The sequence below is a fragment of the Phaethon lepturus genome, unplaced genomic scaffold (genome assembly GCF_000687285.1).
Source record: "Phaethon lepturus isolate BGI_N335 unplaced genomic scaffold, ASM68728v1 scaffold24478, whole genome shotgun sequence".
Lineage (NCBI taxonomy): Eukaryota > Metazoa > Chordata > Aves > Phaethontiformes > Phaethontidae > Phaethon > Phaethon lepturus.
In genome coordinates this window covers 21,855-39,086 of record NW_010557238.1, presented here as the reverse complement: position 1 = coordinate 39,086, position 17,232 = coordinate 21,855, and the positions used below count along the sequence as shown (strand labels likewise).

General features: G+C 35.4%; 1 protein-coding gene across 1 annotated transcript in view; it reads right to left on the bottom strand.

Moving 5' to 3' along the window:
- CTTNBP2 (cortactin binding protein 2) overlaps positions 1 to 17,232 on the bottom strand; it is a gene marked incomplete at both ends in the record, with an annotated part of 43,829 nt that overhangs the window by 7,288 nt on the left and 19,309 nt on the right. Inside the window, 10 exons of the mRNA XM_010292721.1 lie at positions 1 to 107; positions 377 to 529; positions 3,833 to 3,932; positions 4,016 to 4,102; positions 5,219 to 5,298; positions 5,740 to 5,835; positions 6,663 to 6,938; positions 9,344 to 9,461; positions 12,776 to 13,030; positions 14,166 to 14,316. The exon at positions 1 to 107 is cut by the window's left edge and continues 99 nt beyond it. Of these exons, the coding sequence (XP_010291023.1) occupies positions 1 to 107; positions 377 to 529; positions 3,833 to 3,932; positions 4,016 to 4,102; positions 5,219 to 5,298; positions 5,740 to 5,835; positions 6,663 to 6,938; positions 9,344 to 9,461; positions 12,776 to 13,030; positions 14,166 to 14,316 (1,423 nt within the window). The remainder of the gene's footprint in view (positions 108 to 376; positions 530 to 3,832; positions 3,933 to 4,015; positions 4,103 to 5,218; positions 5,299 to 5,739; positions 5,836 to 6,662; positions 6,939 to 9,343; positions 9,462 to 12,775; positions 13,031 to 14,165; positions 14,317 to 17,232) is intronic.

Below are 17,232 nucleotides of genomic sequence, written 5' to 3'. Positions count from 1 at the left end.
GAACTTCGTCTGAACCAGCAGGTCAGAGCCATGAAGATGACACTTTGCAATTGTCCCCAGTAAAAAGCAGTTCTCATGAAAGTAAAAGGCATCAGAAACTCCATTTGCTAAAAATGAACCATAAAAAGCATTTACTGAAATACTCAAAGCTTTGACATGGTTTCATATAAAAGCAAGAAGCAGTGACATAATTAGAAAGAAAAAACACCTAAATTAGCCTTAAAACATGCTATATTTGGTTAAGAACAACTGTTTGCAATAATATATAAAAACTGAACAAATTACAATTTTCTCCTCAACGTCCCCCTTTTGTCATGCATTATAATACAACTGTACTGTAGTAAAAACATTTCTCCATCCCAAATTCTTTAAATACCTCTTTGAATAGTGCAAGGATTTTCCGAACTCCGATTCTCAAGAGGTGCCAGAAAATCTCCTAGTAATTCACATAAAGAAGCTCTCTCCAGGTTTTCTAGAATCACAATGGTTGTCTTGCTTACAGGAGGCTGTTTAACTGGGACCAGACAAGCTGAAATATAAAAATCCTATTAACGTCTACTTATGAAAATTGACTTCTATTTATGTATACAGCTTTTACTGCTACTGATGCAACACAGGATTTTTTTTTTTTTATTTTTTGCCTTTCGACTTGTTTGCAGAAGCAGACAGACTGTAGAATATATTCAAAACTGGAAGCATAAAATCAAACAATGAGAAGAATGCAATTCTGTACAATAAGAAAAAAAATCTGAAAGCTATTATTAAAATAAATTCCTGAAAGAGCTATAATGGGATCTTCATAGGTAGGAAGGATTTCAGCACACTGAAAATAAATACAACAGAAAAGAGAGCAAAGATCTCCGGAAACAATGCTTTCATTTGGTGTAATATATCTTAAACTTTTCACATGTAGTCTTTGTACCATGTAGTGATAAAAGTATTCAGAATATTCCATGTTTATAAGAAACTTAATCATTCTGTGAAATTGCCTATTTGTTTGCTACTATCCTCTCTTCAAATTTCCTTCAATATCTTTAAGAATCACCCAATCACAGCTAGTTTGAGGCACAAACAGTAGCACCTGAATCTAATAGGCATTAAAATGATATATTTATCTCCTTTTTTCCCCATTTCAGACCTTCTTTATTTTTCCTGATTGTAACATCTTACTGCCTAAAAAAGATACAGCCTTTGAAAGCGTTCCTGTAACACCACATCCCAGATGAATGCTTCTGTAATACAAACCTTAAACAAAACGCTTGTCTTGAGTATATTGTGCCTTCCATTGTTTCAGAACTTTTTGAAGGTAGTGCTAAAGATGGTCATTAAGGAAAATGATGAATAATGGGGCAAAACTTAAGAGCAACTGACTGTAGCTGATGATTGCTATTTATTTGCAGCTTCCTGAACAGTACTGCCCTTTTTTACTAAGAGGATATAGCTGGATAGCAGGGAGGACAGGTACCTCCTCTGCGTCTGATGGAACCATTTAGAGAGAGGAGAGTGCTCTCCTAGGAGAGGAGATGGGGCAGGACAATGGGGCAAGGGTCAGGCAGAAAAATGAGTCAACCAGCAGCTCAATGGTGAAATGCAAGTACAGACTATTAAGAAAAGTGTGTTGCTGACAGAGACTAAAGCATCCAAAAGAAGAAGCTTTCCTAAGAGACACTGGCTAGTAAACAACCCAGACTGTGCCTGCAGGCCAAACACCAAAGCCTAGCTGACTTCTAAATGCTCTCTACTTCTCTCCCAGCAAGGTGATGGCACTCAGAATGACGTGTGGGTACAATCACTGGCACAAGCTATCCTCAAAACCGTGACCAGGATTTCCTGGGAGAAAAAACTGACATAGACTGAAGTTACACCAGGAATTATGCTAACAAACAGAATGGAGCACTGCACAGCTCTGTATGAGCCCGTGGGATGGCTCTGCTTTTCTTCGTGAGCACAGATGTTGTCAGAGGGGACTGTGCAGAGTTTGCTGCAACCAAGAAAGCCAAAGAAAGGTACAGGATGAAAGCATACGTGAAGGATAGGCCCCACACTGCAAACGCACAGCAGATAGAAGTCAGCATTGCCTCACTCACTGAATTGTAGTTTTTCTATTAAAAAGTTAATAATTCTAGTTTGTTTGAATAAAAAATTTGCTTATGTGATTCAAATTCACCTTGGTGTTTCTGGTCTGCCCATACTGAGAAGGAAAAAGGGGCTGACCCTCTCAAAGCTTTGGCTGTCTCAGTTTCATCACAGTAGCAACGTGAGCATGCATCCAGGGGCCTTGCATTGGTACAACTGAAATTGGTACAAACCCTTTCAATACAGAAAGTGAAATGCGAAAATCATAGCTCCTGAAACACAAGGTTATTCCAAGCAGTAATGACATTTAGCGCATTTATTTTTAATGGGAATGACCATATTGAACGAGAAGTAAAGTTAAGATCCTAGAGCTGTAGAAGAGACCATAACAACAGAAGAGGAAAGCCCAACATTTTTGGATGAAAATGAGGTCTTGCTACCAAGGTTAGATTCAAACTACATTGCCCGATTCTGTTGACAAAAAAAACCCAAAACCTAAACACTCATAAAACAGAAATGGAAAAAAAAGAAAAGCTGCAAAGGGGTGAAAGCAGCTACATATCTGAGAACTGCTTGCAAACAGCAAAACTGTATTTGAGCAAAAATTAATTTGTATAGTACCAAAGAAAAGGAAGCATTGTATCAACCTTCAGGCTCTTATGTAATTACTGTATACATAATATTATATATTATATATTATTGCTATATTATTTTATATTATATATCAGTATTATATACTGATATTTTATATTATACATCAGTGTTATATATATCATTACTATATGGTTAATACTATGGCGAAATAAAAGAAATCCGAGTTCAAATGCATGAGTATGGGCAAAATGAAGCACAACCTGCTTATGAAAAAGACCTCCACAGACAATACTGCTTTTTCCTTCCCTTTTCACACTATTCTATTAATTTTCTTAACATTCTCCTTCCTACTTCTGACTGATCCATCTGCCCCCGTTCTTCTGCTTCCATACTTAATTTGCCCGTTTTTACTGTCATTCATCTTTCGCTACTTTGTCCTTTTTTCACTCTTAGCAATTATTCATCATGAATTTACACAGGTACAGTATACAGACCACTCTGGGAATACTTAATTGTGGAGCACCCAAGTAACAGGACTTTAATCTAATGTAGCTGTTCACATCCATTAAGAGAAAACTGTTCATTTTGACAGAAATTCAACTTTGTCCTGTAGTAATGGGTTAGAATAAACACACACACTAACATTTGCCTGCCCACGCAAGAAAAATTTGTCTCACATCCACACATAAGTATCTAATAAGCTAGCATATATCAAAAGCAAGTGGTCTGACTTTTTAAGAACTCTTTCACTGCTCCTTTTATTCACAGAAAGGTAATAATTATAGCTTCCATTCTCATATATTTTTTTACAAAAACATTAGAATAGCTACAATAAAGCAACAATAGACCTTCATTTCTGATTCAGTAGATTTGAACAATAGCAATCAAATTTTAAAAGTTCACAAAGGAAGGGAAAAAGGAATGAGACAGAAAAAAAAATTAAGATAAATTAATTTTACTTAAATGGCATGAACTTTTGACAGAGCTCCCTATTGCACTGTCACACTTAGTTCTACCTCAGTTTAGACTCTTATCATTATCCCTGAGCACCTGGAAAATTATGGGTTCTGTTAAAACATGCCACTCACCATGCAAAATGTTTTAATGTATTTCTTTACTTTGTACTATTAAAAATTTTCCTACAAATTATAAATAACCTTACCACTACTGATGAACAGTTCTGCAAGTTGCTCCTTGGAGAAACCAGCATCCACTTCAACTTTAACGATTTCACACGTGGATCCTGCAGCCACTTGCTTTTGCTGTGTTGAAAATTTATAGGTTTGGTGAAATAGTGCAAGTTCTGATTTATGAACTAATTTACTTTATATGTTCGTGTTAATACCTTTAGGCAGGCTGCTATCTGATAAGCTATATAGTCTTGCAAACTTCCTTCTGGACCATGGAAAATGACATTACGATATTGCTCAACCTACAAACAGACAATAAGTTATTCTTGAAAGTTCATAGACTTGTATTTTTTTTTTTTTACCTAGATGAGACAATGAGCACCTAACAGACAAAAATACTTCGTTTTGCACTACTGGAGTTCATAATTCTTGCTATATTAGTTTCAAAACTGGCAATATTTGCATATGACATCTTGGAAATATATTGATAAATTTATATCCTAAATTGTAAAACTACCTGAAAAGGCATTTTGTCATTACAACAATCATTAAAACTTGAAAAATTCATGTAGGAAGGATGAGTTTAGTAGTCACAAATACTTTCTTCATTTTGAATTAAAATAGATAAAGCAGAATGATGTTAAAATCATCAGAGAGTAGTTTAAGTCACTGCTAACTTAAGGACTTAGACTAAGGACTTTTCTTTCCAGTTTTCTTTCCATGTTATCAGTACAGTAGAATAAAAATTATTATTTCATCTGTCTTAAATGTAAAATTACTTTAAAAAGTCAGCAAGGGAATACAGTCCCATCACTGTGCAATATTGTTGGATATGGCAGAAACCTATGGCACGTAACTCTTCTTCTAGTAACATAAAATACTGTCCAAGGACACAGCAGAAATCATGCAGATTTTAAACTAATTCTGATTTGATTAGCAATGTTAAAACAAATGATCTATACAAGTTAACTCATATTATCCAATTATCCTTACATTTTGAGGTATTAGATAAATTGTAAGAGTTACAGAAGATCTATATATAAGCTAATAAGAAAATTCAAGTCTCAAATAATTGCTTACATGAATGTTATTCTTATTTACTTTCCCTTCAAAAAGTGGAAAGAAATAACTTTGGAAAGAAATAAGATATCACAGAGCTTTTAATATATTTTCTTAAGCAGTTCAGTTAATCAGATGGTAGCTATTTTAAAGAAGTTAATGCCCTCACGTGACTAAACTTATTGGGGTAAGATTTAGGAGTAACTTTATTTTAAAGTAACAGCTTTCATCCCATTTCATTTTTTAGAAGCCTTAACATTCTTTCACAGAGTAGAAGATCAATTTGTTTTAGACAACACTATTACAGAAGTATTTCCATGTATAAAGGGCATCCAGAGAGAAACTAGCTTAGTCCTTACCAGGCGGAGGTAATTCTGAAGTGTCTGAAGATGGATCATAGATGCGTAAGTCACACTATTTAGGCAGCCTTCTTGAGGTCCTTTAAAAAGAGATACACAAATAACTTTTCTAAATCTCTCATGTTTATAAGCATATATGATGGACACATATGCTTTTCATGCAGTATTCTACAGCAATCTCCTAAAATTACAGGCTATGCAAATTAAAATTGGTGAAGGCCAATTTTTCACCAAATTGGTGAAAGGCATTTATCTAGCAACACAGATTCACAGGTATCCATGACGTAAGTAAAATAGATACTACTGTATAACTGAAAAAGGTAGTAGGGCTTTTATACGCCGGCATATTTTCTCAATGTTGTAGACCGTTTCAAATCTAGTTAAACAATTAATTGGATAAGACATTTCTGAGGATCAAGCAACACTGAAGAACAAAACCAGTAGCAAACTATTCTCAAATTATATAATTCCATATGGAGGGTCTTAATATTCAAACCTGAAAATTATGAATTGAAAATTACCAAACAAATACACTGTGATATTCTCAGCTCTGTTCTTCTTCAAAAAGTCCCATGGTTGTTGGGAAAAAATCTGACCTGTTGACCACGAAATATTTCCTGTTAAGAAAAAATGAGAGAGAGATATTCCCTGCATCTATATAAAGTGTTCTGTGCTGAAGCATATCAAGTTGCTTACAAAAAGTGTGTGCATACACTGACAAATTTAACAAACAAACCAGTCCCGTTTACTAAATCATACTATTATTTGATACGTGACTGAGTATACTAATGTTTCTGCCAATTAAGACACAAGTTTAATACCTAGTTTGTCTTTACATCTTTACATGTAAAATAAATTAAAATAAGATGATTTATTATATTCTATTATTATTTATCTGCCAGTCTAATGTGAATAGGGTTTTTCTGGGGTGGTGGGCAGGTGGAGGGGGGAAGGGGATTTAAGATGAAGCACATGAATTTTCCATATCCTATGCAACTGTTACTACTACTACTACTACATTTTGGCCAATTTCTCATTATTTCAAAGATTTTTCTGTTTTACATTGATAAGTGAAGTTACATAAAACGGGAGTTTCTGGATGTACTGTAAAGACATAGTGTGGGTTTTACTTTGACTTGTTTTGCTTCACCTGTAATACAGATTCCTCCTCTGGAGTACTAAATTGAGTAAAGGATTAACATAGGACCTCATGGTTCCCAAGATAATATTAAAGTGCTTAATGAATTGTACCATACACATAGCTAAAAGTAAAGAATACTTCCATGTCAGCACTGTTCAAAGTTTCATAGCTAGTATTGGTCTTTCTTAGTCTAAGATTTAAAAGATCCAGAAATCTAAAGATATATTTATCTTACTTACAAGATTTCACAAATTCAAGACCCCTCCCCAATTTTTACTTTTGTTATTACACCAGTATTGATACCTAGTTTGACAGATAATATGCTGCTTGCACTGAGGCCAATATTGGATTCTGCAGCACTATTAAATGACAGATCTTCTAGGCTCCTCCATCCATCAGAAGCGATTGCTTGGAAATGGTGTGTCACTGCCTGACTCACTGCTTTTGAAAAATCATCCCATGATGTCTGTTTGCGGATATTTAAAGCACATATTGTGTTTTCTGTATCAAATTCCTCTGTACCACAATGGGCTGGTTCAATGCCACTGACTGAAATCCTTACAGGTACATTAAGAGCATCTGTCGAAAAACAGAAAACCAAGAATTAGAAAAACTGTAAAACTCAGTTAAAAATATCCTATTGTTAAAGACCAATAACAACTAATATTGAAAAGGAAAGCTGCAAAATAACTCCTGTTACAGAAAAGCAAATGTTAAAGAGCAGAACAGATATCAGAGTCATCTATCTTTTTTTACATTACAAAAAATCAGTATTATTACGCTTAAATAACAGGAAGCAAGAAAAAACTTACTTAATCTTTTATTTCCTCTTTACAGACTAATTTCTTATAAATTAAGACAGATGGTAGATGGTATCTTAACGTTTCAGTTTATTGTGGTTGTGCACATTTTTATTATCAATGCAGAAAGGAATTTTCTGGCACTAGTGCACAAGTGGAAAATACAGTTAGCTGAGCCAAATGTCTTTAAACAAAAAGCTAAGAGCTAAGACAGAAAATTCCTAAACGTAGGAAATTTACATGCACATTCTAAAACCAAATTCAATTTAATGAAGTTATTTTAAATCTTGCTCTTTGAAAAACGGACTACAACTCAGCAGAAGCTGCAGCAGTCTATATGGATCATTTAGCCAACTAAAAGTAAAAATGAAACTATCGTCTAACTTTAATGCCAAAACAATACTTTTCAGAAATTACCCCTGAAATTAAAAATAAGTGCACTAGAAAAAAAGATACCAGCTTATTATGAAATCTCGCAACATGATCTTAGTTTTGTTTTTAAGCTCAGAAGACAAATCTTCAGCTGATAGAAACCAATGAAGCTTTTCTGACGTCAGAAAAGCTGTGATTTAAACCCACTAGCCTACCATAGGCATCCTTCCGATGTGGGACTGTGAGAAATGTATCAAAGGCTTGCTGTTCTGATGGCTGGACCTCGGGGAGATGAGCAACGACTGTAAGAAATACAGAGGGTTCTCTACAAGAGAAGAGGCTCCTAGGACAGAGGTACAGTGTATGCCTAAATTCCAGGGCACGTGACCTTTATGATATTGCTGGCAATCCTGGCTCCCAGTCTTTCACATCTGTCGGAGCACATCCTCCTGTTCTACGTGCATGTAATTCCTTACAGTGGAACCCTTACTGGACTGTGAGGAAGACAGCAGATGGTAGATACACAGCTTACCCAAAGTGCAGCCTTGGCTTGCACCCAGATGCAAGAATAGTGTTTCCAAGCTTCCACAGATCAGATATTGTGGGGGTAAAACAGCTAATTATGATTGCATTGATGTTAACTACAGGCTTAACAAATGAAGGAGAAGAGAGATGGAGGCCAAAGGTTCTGACCCGATAAAAGCAGTTGGATTCATGATAAGCCTGACCAGAGAAACAAGCTACTAGGACTGATGAAAATAATACAAGCATCAATTTAATAGGCTGCAGATTCAGCCATCAGAAATTGGCTTCAGTTGGATAAAGAAGTAGACCACAGAGGAGCTTCTAACAGAAATTGAATTGTGTTCCCTTCTGCACCTACAGTAAAATGATAATAACATATAGTACGATAGCTGAAGAGGAAAATCAGAAACAGCACACAGAAAGCTTTCCTAACTTGTTGATAATCAGTGAACTGGACTACCCACAGTCCTACATCGCCCAACACAAACACAAAAAAAGTCAATAAATACAAAGCTTACAAATCTATAAAGACAGTACTTCTGACTAATACAGAGAAATAGAAAACACAGAACTTGTGAGTGCATGGACTAATTCAAGAAACACACAGGTCAGCCTGCTCCACTGGATTTTGAAAAAACTTACAGAGAAGGACGACGATGACAGATGCCAACAGAAGAACAATCTGACAGAACTGAGTGATGTTGGAAAAAAGAAGTGTTTGATGTTGTCTCCAGGACTTTTTTAAAGAATAAAACAAACAATCCCCTCAACAATAACCAAGTGACAAATAAAACTATGCTCTAAAAAGAGATTCAGGTATGACTAGATGATTACCTTAGCCTGAGGAAATTTGACAGCTATCCACCTCTAAGTGATTTTTCTGCAAGAATATGAAGAAAAGAGGAGGAAAATAGCTTTGGAAAGTAATTACTAATATTAAATTCAGAAATTTGAAGAGAATATGGAAGTTTGTGATGTGTACGATATATACCATAGAATCACAGAATCATAGAATAGTTTGGGTTGGAAGGGACCTTTAAAGGTCATCTAGTCCAATCCTCATCTTTTCAAATGGTTTAAAAATAAAGACATAAGTAGTTTAATAACCTCCAACAAAATTTTATCATATACTTCTGCAAAATTTGGAGAATAGAAACTTGTTATGTTAAGAAAGCTTAATTTTGTGGTGCCAAAAAAGTGACAATTACTCTTTTAATATTTCTCATTTTTGTCCCGCAAGCTCTTTACTAAAAACGTTTTTATATAGTGCTGATGGCATTTACTTACTTAAGTTTTCTAGGAGATGTTTGCAATCATCAGTAGCAACATCATGCAATGTTCGATTACACTTATCTTTTCTCTCAGCCTCTAGTCCACCATGGCTACAAAGGATTTCTAGACAGTTCTGCAAAGGTAAGAACTGTATTATTTACTTGTCCATTTGCTGCATTAAAGAGTTCTACCAATATTCAGTTAGACTCCTAACTGAAATTCTTACACATGCATTTCCAAAGACAGTCAGCTATGGAGTTTCTATATATGAGCATCCAAATGTCCCTCACAGAGCTGCAAACCAGGAGTAAAAATATTTTAAGGCAGACTTGAAAGTCTGAAATCAAGATTTTGAAAAAGCAGCATATACACAGCCAGGCTTCTACAGTCTCCAAGCACATAATGCATTTGAGATGAATGAATTGAGATTCATTTCTAATGAATTGCGAAATTCTGGCTACTAGTTTAGGTATTCACATAAAGAAATAGCAGCCAACTATGCATCCTGTTTTGAACATCTTGGCCTCAGTGTTCAAACAACACTAAAAACGCAATTCTAAAGCTTAATACAGACAAATTAATGCATCTATTCAGATGGCATAATCGAGTTTTCACTTTGCAATTCACTAAGTAGGAGTTTCCATCCTGCCATCCTGAGTGGTACACAGCAAAATAAAAACAATCATTTAAAAATCACCTTGCAAGCCTCTTCTTTGGCAGGTAAACCTGAATTTCTGCGAGCATAGTAACAATGCAGTGAAATAAACATGCATTTCTATTAAAGTCATAGCATAAACATTTTGTGGATGCCAACAACATGATGCCCTCTTAGAGTTCAAAGTCTTAAAAAAAAGTCATATTCTCAAAAAAAGCAAAAATTCATCACAGTTCATTAGAAACAAGCTACTAGCAGCTAAATTTGAATTGCTACAATCATACTGTAACATGAATAAAATATTAATTATATAGATCCTCCCAAATGAAAGAGGGGGAAAAAAAAAAGCCCTCACAAAACTACATTCAAATGTTGATTGATCAGTGACCAGAAGACTGATTAAGTCCTGATTTCTCGTGATCATTCAGCAACAATACGCGTGGCCTTCATGAAAGCATTGTCATCCTCAGACATGCCTTTCAAGGACAGATATCCACATTAGAAAAAGACACCATCAGAAATGGTACTACTTAATACTGTATTGACAGTAATTAATACTGTAACCTCTGGGGTTAATCAAAGCAGAGAAAACAAACCTTGAAAAACAAAGCGAAGCAGCTATTAAGTATTTCAGTTCAGAACAGTGGCTTATTGCAGGTTTAGCTACTGTTACCTGTTTTGTAGCTGTTCTAACAGAAAGACTTTTGTCAGTATATCTGATACTCTGACACCTTTCATAAACTTAACAGTCATTCCAGCTGTATTTCCCTGCGAGATGAAATTTTACCAGATTATGGTTCCAGCACTTGTAAGAACTTTTAAAAAATCAATTAGCTCACTAACTTTGCCAGAAGAAAATTAACCAGAAAAGAAGAGCATATTTTCTTGTCAGGTTAGTAAGTTAATTGTGTCTCTCAAATGGCTGCAATGAATGGCAAAGACAGCAGAAGGCAGAGGACTGAACCGTGAGGCTGAAAGTGGGAAATAAAGAAGGAAGAAAGAAGTGGGAGAGAACAAAGAAATGAGGCTTATTTCCTTAGTAAATTGAGAAGTTTTGTTGGCTCTGTTGCCTATGAGATAGCAGCTAAGATCATCTGTAAAGAATAGCACCTTGGGGAAAAAAAGGGGTGCAAGTGCCAGCACTGTTTATATGGAGCTATCGTGTGGTGTCATGAATGCCATGCAGGGCAGAGAAAGGATTAGAGAAGGAAGTTGAAGTGTTAACAGTACTTGGAGATGGCTATTAAGCTTTCTTTAGCTTCTTAACACCCCAAACGTCTCTCGAGTTAAATGCATTTAATCAAATACAATTATATAAAGTCTTGGCAACATCAAAACTAGGAATCTGACTGCCAGCTATATATTGCCTTCATCAGCGAAGAGAATACCCTCAACCCTCAGTCAAGAACTTATTAAACAGTTGACTTGGAATGTGGTCAGAAACTCAAAACTATGAGTTATTCATGAAAGGTATATGTGAAGACCTCCAGTGCCAGAGCCTTCAGAGAGAACACCTAGTCAAAGTCCCTTTTAGATAGTAAATAAAACCTAGCTTCAAAGTGCCTGAGGATTATATTATTGCAGAAAGAAGCAACATGTTGCACACTATTTAGGTATTTGCAGATTATAACAAATACCTTAAACACCATGTAAGTTGAGATGAGTGGAAACTGAAATAAAAGTCTGTACCTGCCTAACAAACACTGGTAATGGAACATTGACTCTGTTTGTAATGCAAAATTCTGAGTAAGCAGTGGCTGGCCCCTAAAAAAACATAATTTAATAAAATGATTCTTAAATCTGTGCCTATTTTGAATTTATTGCAAATTTATCAGGAAAAATTTATCAGGAAAAAAAGGAAACACAGTGATAGATACTGAATTAGGCATGTGATCACAAAGCTGATTTTCAAAGTCTTGGACTATATTTTCCTAAAATTCACTCTCTTCTGTGTTTAGTATCCTCTGTTTTCTCCCTGGGTGAAAGTTTCACAGTAAGATCTGGCTGATAGCTGTCATAAAAAAAAATTCCTTTAAACAGTCAGTGTTAATAGTGTGAAGCTCTCATGTCAAATCCTTCAAGTAATACTCTATTTCCAAAAATCTTCCTGTTTATCATCAGTAAGACCTGTAAGGTCATTATCCATGTCATAGTTAACCCAACCTCCCCAAAATTATTCATTGCCTGCTAAAAAGGCTGCCCAAAATAATAAATTAAACAATGTATTACTGCAGAAATCTGATTCTCAAATTTCTTGTCCTCCCCTCCCTCCCACAGGAAAAATTGTTCATAGTTAAATCATCCCTAACTGTAACTGGAAACTATGTCCATCTAATATCTATATTAAGTACATGACACCTGATGAATTGGCATTTAGGGTGGGATTAACCTCACCTTAACTTTGAAAATCTGAGTCTCAAGTAATCATGCTTTCTCTTTTTATAGTTGTCCCAAAAGAAATAGGCATTTAAATCTGACAATTCATCCCATTTGACACCTGGCTTCTGGGGTAAGTTATCCACTGTAATGATCTCTCTGACTCTGTTAAATCAAGTTTAAATATCAATAGTCAGGAATAAATAAACTATTTATAAATAGTTTCTACATTTAAATAAATATTTAATTAATTATGTATTAAATATATATTTAAATAAATATTTAAATAAGTAAGCAATGAACTAGATAACAAACTTAGATTTAACATCTAAGTTTTAGGTCTTCAAAGATAAAAAAGAAGGATTTATCTTGCCTAAATTCTATCAGGTTACTGTAACTTGTTCACATAGACTGACCTTAAAGCCTTTTGATGCTGCTATGTGGGCAGCAGTCCAACCCTCTTTGTCAGCATGGTTGATCAGTTCTGCAGAAATAACAGGCTTTACTCTGCTGCTATAGTTGTCTTCTCTCTTCTCTAAATCAAAGTAGTCTAAATTAGGCTCTGCATCAGTCAAAGAGTTCCCATTGTTTGGCTCTCCATAGTACATAAGGAGCTTGAGACTGTCAACATTACCAGAATCCACTGCTGCGTGAATTGGCGACCAGCCATCCTAAAAAAAACAAAAGCAAAAAGCACACTCCCACCAAACACATAGAAAAATGTTTGCAGAACTTATATCAGCAATGAATCAGAATGGAAGGCTCTCTTTGGAAATGAAAAAGATAAGCAAGAGTGACATAATAATCCTTTGGGAAAATGGAGTTGCTTGTGTGTGTTTGAGGTGGAGGAAAGAGAGGGAAGAAAATGTAGCAGAAAGAAAATTTTACAGCTTTCTCAAAAACAGTCCAACAGACAGAGACTTCAAAACTCTTAGAAGAGTCTAAGCAATAGAAGACTTACATGCTGTTAATAGATTGTTTCCGTATCATCATATCAAACTAACAGGATTCCAATAATCAATTATTTGTTCCATGTTGCATTAATCAATTTATGAGTCAGATATTTTCATGACTTTGACATCAGAACTTTCATTTCTAGTCAAATATATTTATGTTCCAAGTCCAAAATAAATGAATCAAAGAAAATACAGTGTAATAGAGGAGCAGAATATACTGTGGAGCTAATAGTATTTATGTTGTGTTTCTGGACAACCTACATCCCACATTTATTGTCATGTTTACATCAAAGTCTTAAGAAAAACTTCAGGAAAGCACCTGAAAAGGGCAATACCGAGATGTTAACTTTGAGACAGTCCTCCTCCCTCTCTCCATATACAATTTTTTTTTGCCATATTCTCCCATTTGTGATATATGAGACTTTACAATACTGGCTGGCAAATTTGGGGGTGGGGGACCCCTCAAGGACAAGAAAGCATCCTAACATAAAAGGTGGAAGCCAACTCCCCATCTCCACTTCTCTGCCTTAAGAATAAGTCAAAACAGAAGAGTTCCGTTTTGCAAATCCAGTGCTGAAGAAAAGTCTGTAGCAAACTGCAGGCAGAATCTGAAATTGGTAAACTGATATGCAAGTCGCATAATTTAGGAGATTTTCAAACAATACACAGCTTAAAAAATCAAACCCAGAAAGTATGAAGAAAAGAACAAAATACTAATTTCAAATTATATGGTGTAGTCCAGCTTCAAAGAAAAATTTAAATAAATATTTTAACGCAAATATTTCCTAGCTGTTTGTGGTTATTAAGTACTATACAAGGTACTTTAACTTTACAAACTATTTTAACTTACACTGGTTTTTACTGTTCGATCTGCTCCACCTTCCAACAATAGCTTAATACAATCGTTATTTCCATTTTTACAGGCCAGGTACAAAGGTGTCTGTCCTCTTTCAGCAGCATGGTTAATATCAGCCTGATACATAATTAATAATTCTGCACACCTACAGCAAACAATAAGGTAGTAAAATTATCTTGTATTCGACATCCAAAAACTCTTTATAACTCACAACATTTAAATATTTTTTTAATAAAGTACTGATTTTATAGACCCAGATCTACCTGTGACTTTATCCATCGCATATACACGAGTATAAAGTCTAATTTTATACATATGAATAGATATAAAGACAGAAAATCATCTTACTTTGAACCCGTAAATCTTAAACTGCTGTATATGCATTTAAAACCTGTGAGTATAAAACGTTTAATTTCACAAGGCTAATATAAACTTGTTGACAGCTGCTTAAGAAAAACCTTCAGCTGAGCAAAAAAGTAACGTTTCTTTCCTGACTACTGATATTTAAAATAGTTTGAAAAAGAAAGGGAAAAAAAAAAAAAAAAAAAGGACGGACTAGGACTAGCTTTAGATACCAGCATAGGGACACTGGCCTAGAGAAGTAAACTAGTAGGGACAGCAAAACAGCCACGGCACTACCCACCATTCAGGTACCTGAATGGAGGCTACCCCAGAAGGGTGGCTTGGGGTGTGTTGGTAGCAGCTGCTGGATAAGGGAGGACAGAACAGTAGGTGGAGTGCTGAAGAGTGACTCACTAGGGACCCGCATTCGAATCCAAGATCCTGCACTTCCTCATAACCCTGTAGCAGTAGGTCCAGTTTTCTTCCCAATTCTTGTGCCTTTCCCTTCCCAAATGCAGCTTTTCAGCAACTCTCAAGGCTTTAGAAAAATCTTAATTCCAGTCTATTCCCTCTGCAGTTCAAACAAGGGCTTTAAGCAATGATAACTCCCCATTTCTCCAGCTCAATATTTATTAGTCCATAAAAATAGAAGGATATCAACAATAAAGTCTCAAACCAACTGATGTAATGCCATATAACTACTGGTTAGGAGACCATAGCAAACAGGATGACAAAATATTTAAAAAAATGTAAGATATATATAAAAGAATATAAGCATATAAGAAATTACAAATAAAAAAACACGTGTTAAAAAAAAATCTACATTCAGTAAGTTCTTATTTAATCAGAAAATTAATCAAGTTCAAGATCAAATGACCAATTTTAGAAAAAACAGGTATCATTAATATGAATTACTTAGCTGCACTTTCTGAAAGTGCTCGAACAGAAAAAGCACAAATAAAAGTAATGCTTTACCTTTTCAAATGTTGAACACGTATCCTAGCCATACAGTCACAAAAGTAATCTTAAGATGGGTTGATAACAAGACACCTCTATAAAGCAACTGCAGACACTGAATTCTAAGTCTGCTACGTCAAAAATATCTTTTTTTGTTGCTTGGCATTGTATTCCATGTTTCTGAAAATGCTACATTGCCTTTCCATCTCAAGGTCAGGTAAGGTCAGCCTGGCCTGGACCACATGGGAAATGATTTTGAAAGTTTCTCCTAAAAGCACTTTCTGAATTGCTGATATTACTGAACAGTCCTAAGGAACTATCATTTCTTGCTGGAGCTGGAGCAGCAGCACTGTGCCACTTCAGGAGTAACGTTAGCTGAGATGTCACAGGGGACTGGCTAGCAAATCTGTCACAGACAAGTACTGTATAATTGATAGTAGTTTAGTGCTGTCAGTAACCCCAGATTCTTAGTGCTGTAGTACAAGTAACACTGACAACACAACACTTGAAAGGGGACAGACTGTAGTATTGCCCCAAATTCTGCCTATTATAGATTTTTTTCTCAGCCAGAACTTTGAAGTGGTCAACAAGTCAAACAGCCAGAAACATTCACAGTCTCTCTGATATTTTTGGCTGGCCCTGTTATTATTCCACTCACTTTTACAATTTGGTTCATGTTTAGTATCTAAAAAAAGTGAAAGCAAGAAAATGGTTAGGGATTTCATCCTACATAAGTAATTCTAAGGGAAAAAGCACATAAAGTCTGCAATATCATAACACAGCAGATGATATACAGCAAACTGCTGTGAGGGTAAATCAGAGAAATAAATAGCTTCCTATTTAAACAAAGTCTAAGATATGTATTTTAGTGAGAGTATATGAAGAGTGTATTTTTGGTTCATCTTGTCAAGTCACATGTAATTTTCAAAGATCTTATGTAAAACACTGAAACATCTAACTAGATATGTGTTTCTGTGCTCAAAACACCTGCTGGGAATCTGCTACCTCTGGGTTAAGACTTCCAGTAAAAGATGCCCATTAGTTGATAAGCTTGAAGTCCTCTAAGAAGTGGCAAGAACCTCTGATGTTCCTTATATACTCAGGGAAGATTGTGGGACAGGGATTCCACTCTTACTCATCGTTGGGCCAGGGCCCATCACAGTGTAGCAACACTCAAAGACTCTGACCCCTATGTGTTACTATATCAGAGTAAAATCCTTAAAAATAGTAACAAAGCAAAACTAAAAGAATCAAACCTGAAAGATAAGCAAAACCAAAGATACATAAAACAAAGGTAGAGTCTGTAATAGAGATTCCTAGTCATGCTATTTAAGACTTTTTTGCATTTGTAAAATAGTTTTATCTGGATAAGAATGCTCTGGAAGAGGTTATCTAGTGGTTGCTTCCAACTTTCGGTTCTAGTTCCTACGATTCTATGATACACAGTAAAGCTGCAGAACAGAAATGCAACATCAGCTTTCAGCTCCTCTGATGGGGGGAGGAAAAGGGAGGAAAAAACCCAATCATCTGGATGAACTGTTGTGTATTGCTTCTCAGTATAAAAAGGAGACACAGCTTTCCAATCACGCTGTCATAAAACACCAATCTTTATAAAATTAGGAGCTTCAGAAAATAAAAGGGAATTCTTGTAACTACGTTTTGAAGAATGTTCTTAGAAATATTCTTTGACTCATACATAATCTTCTGTTTTTCTGTTACTGATACAAAAAACCTTGAACCTTAAAAAGACCTGTTTTGTTGT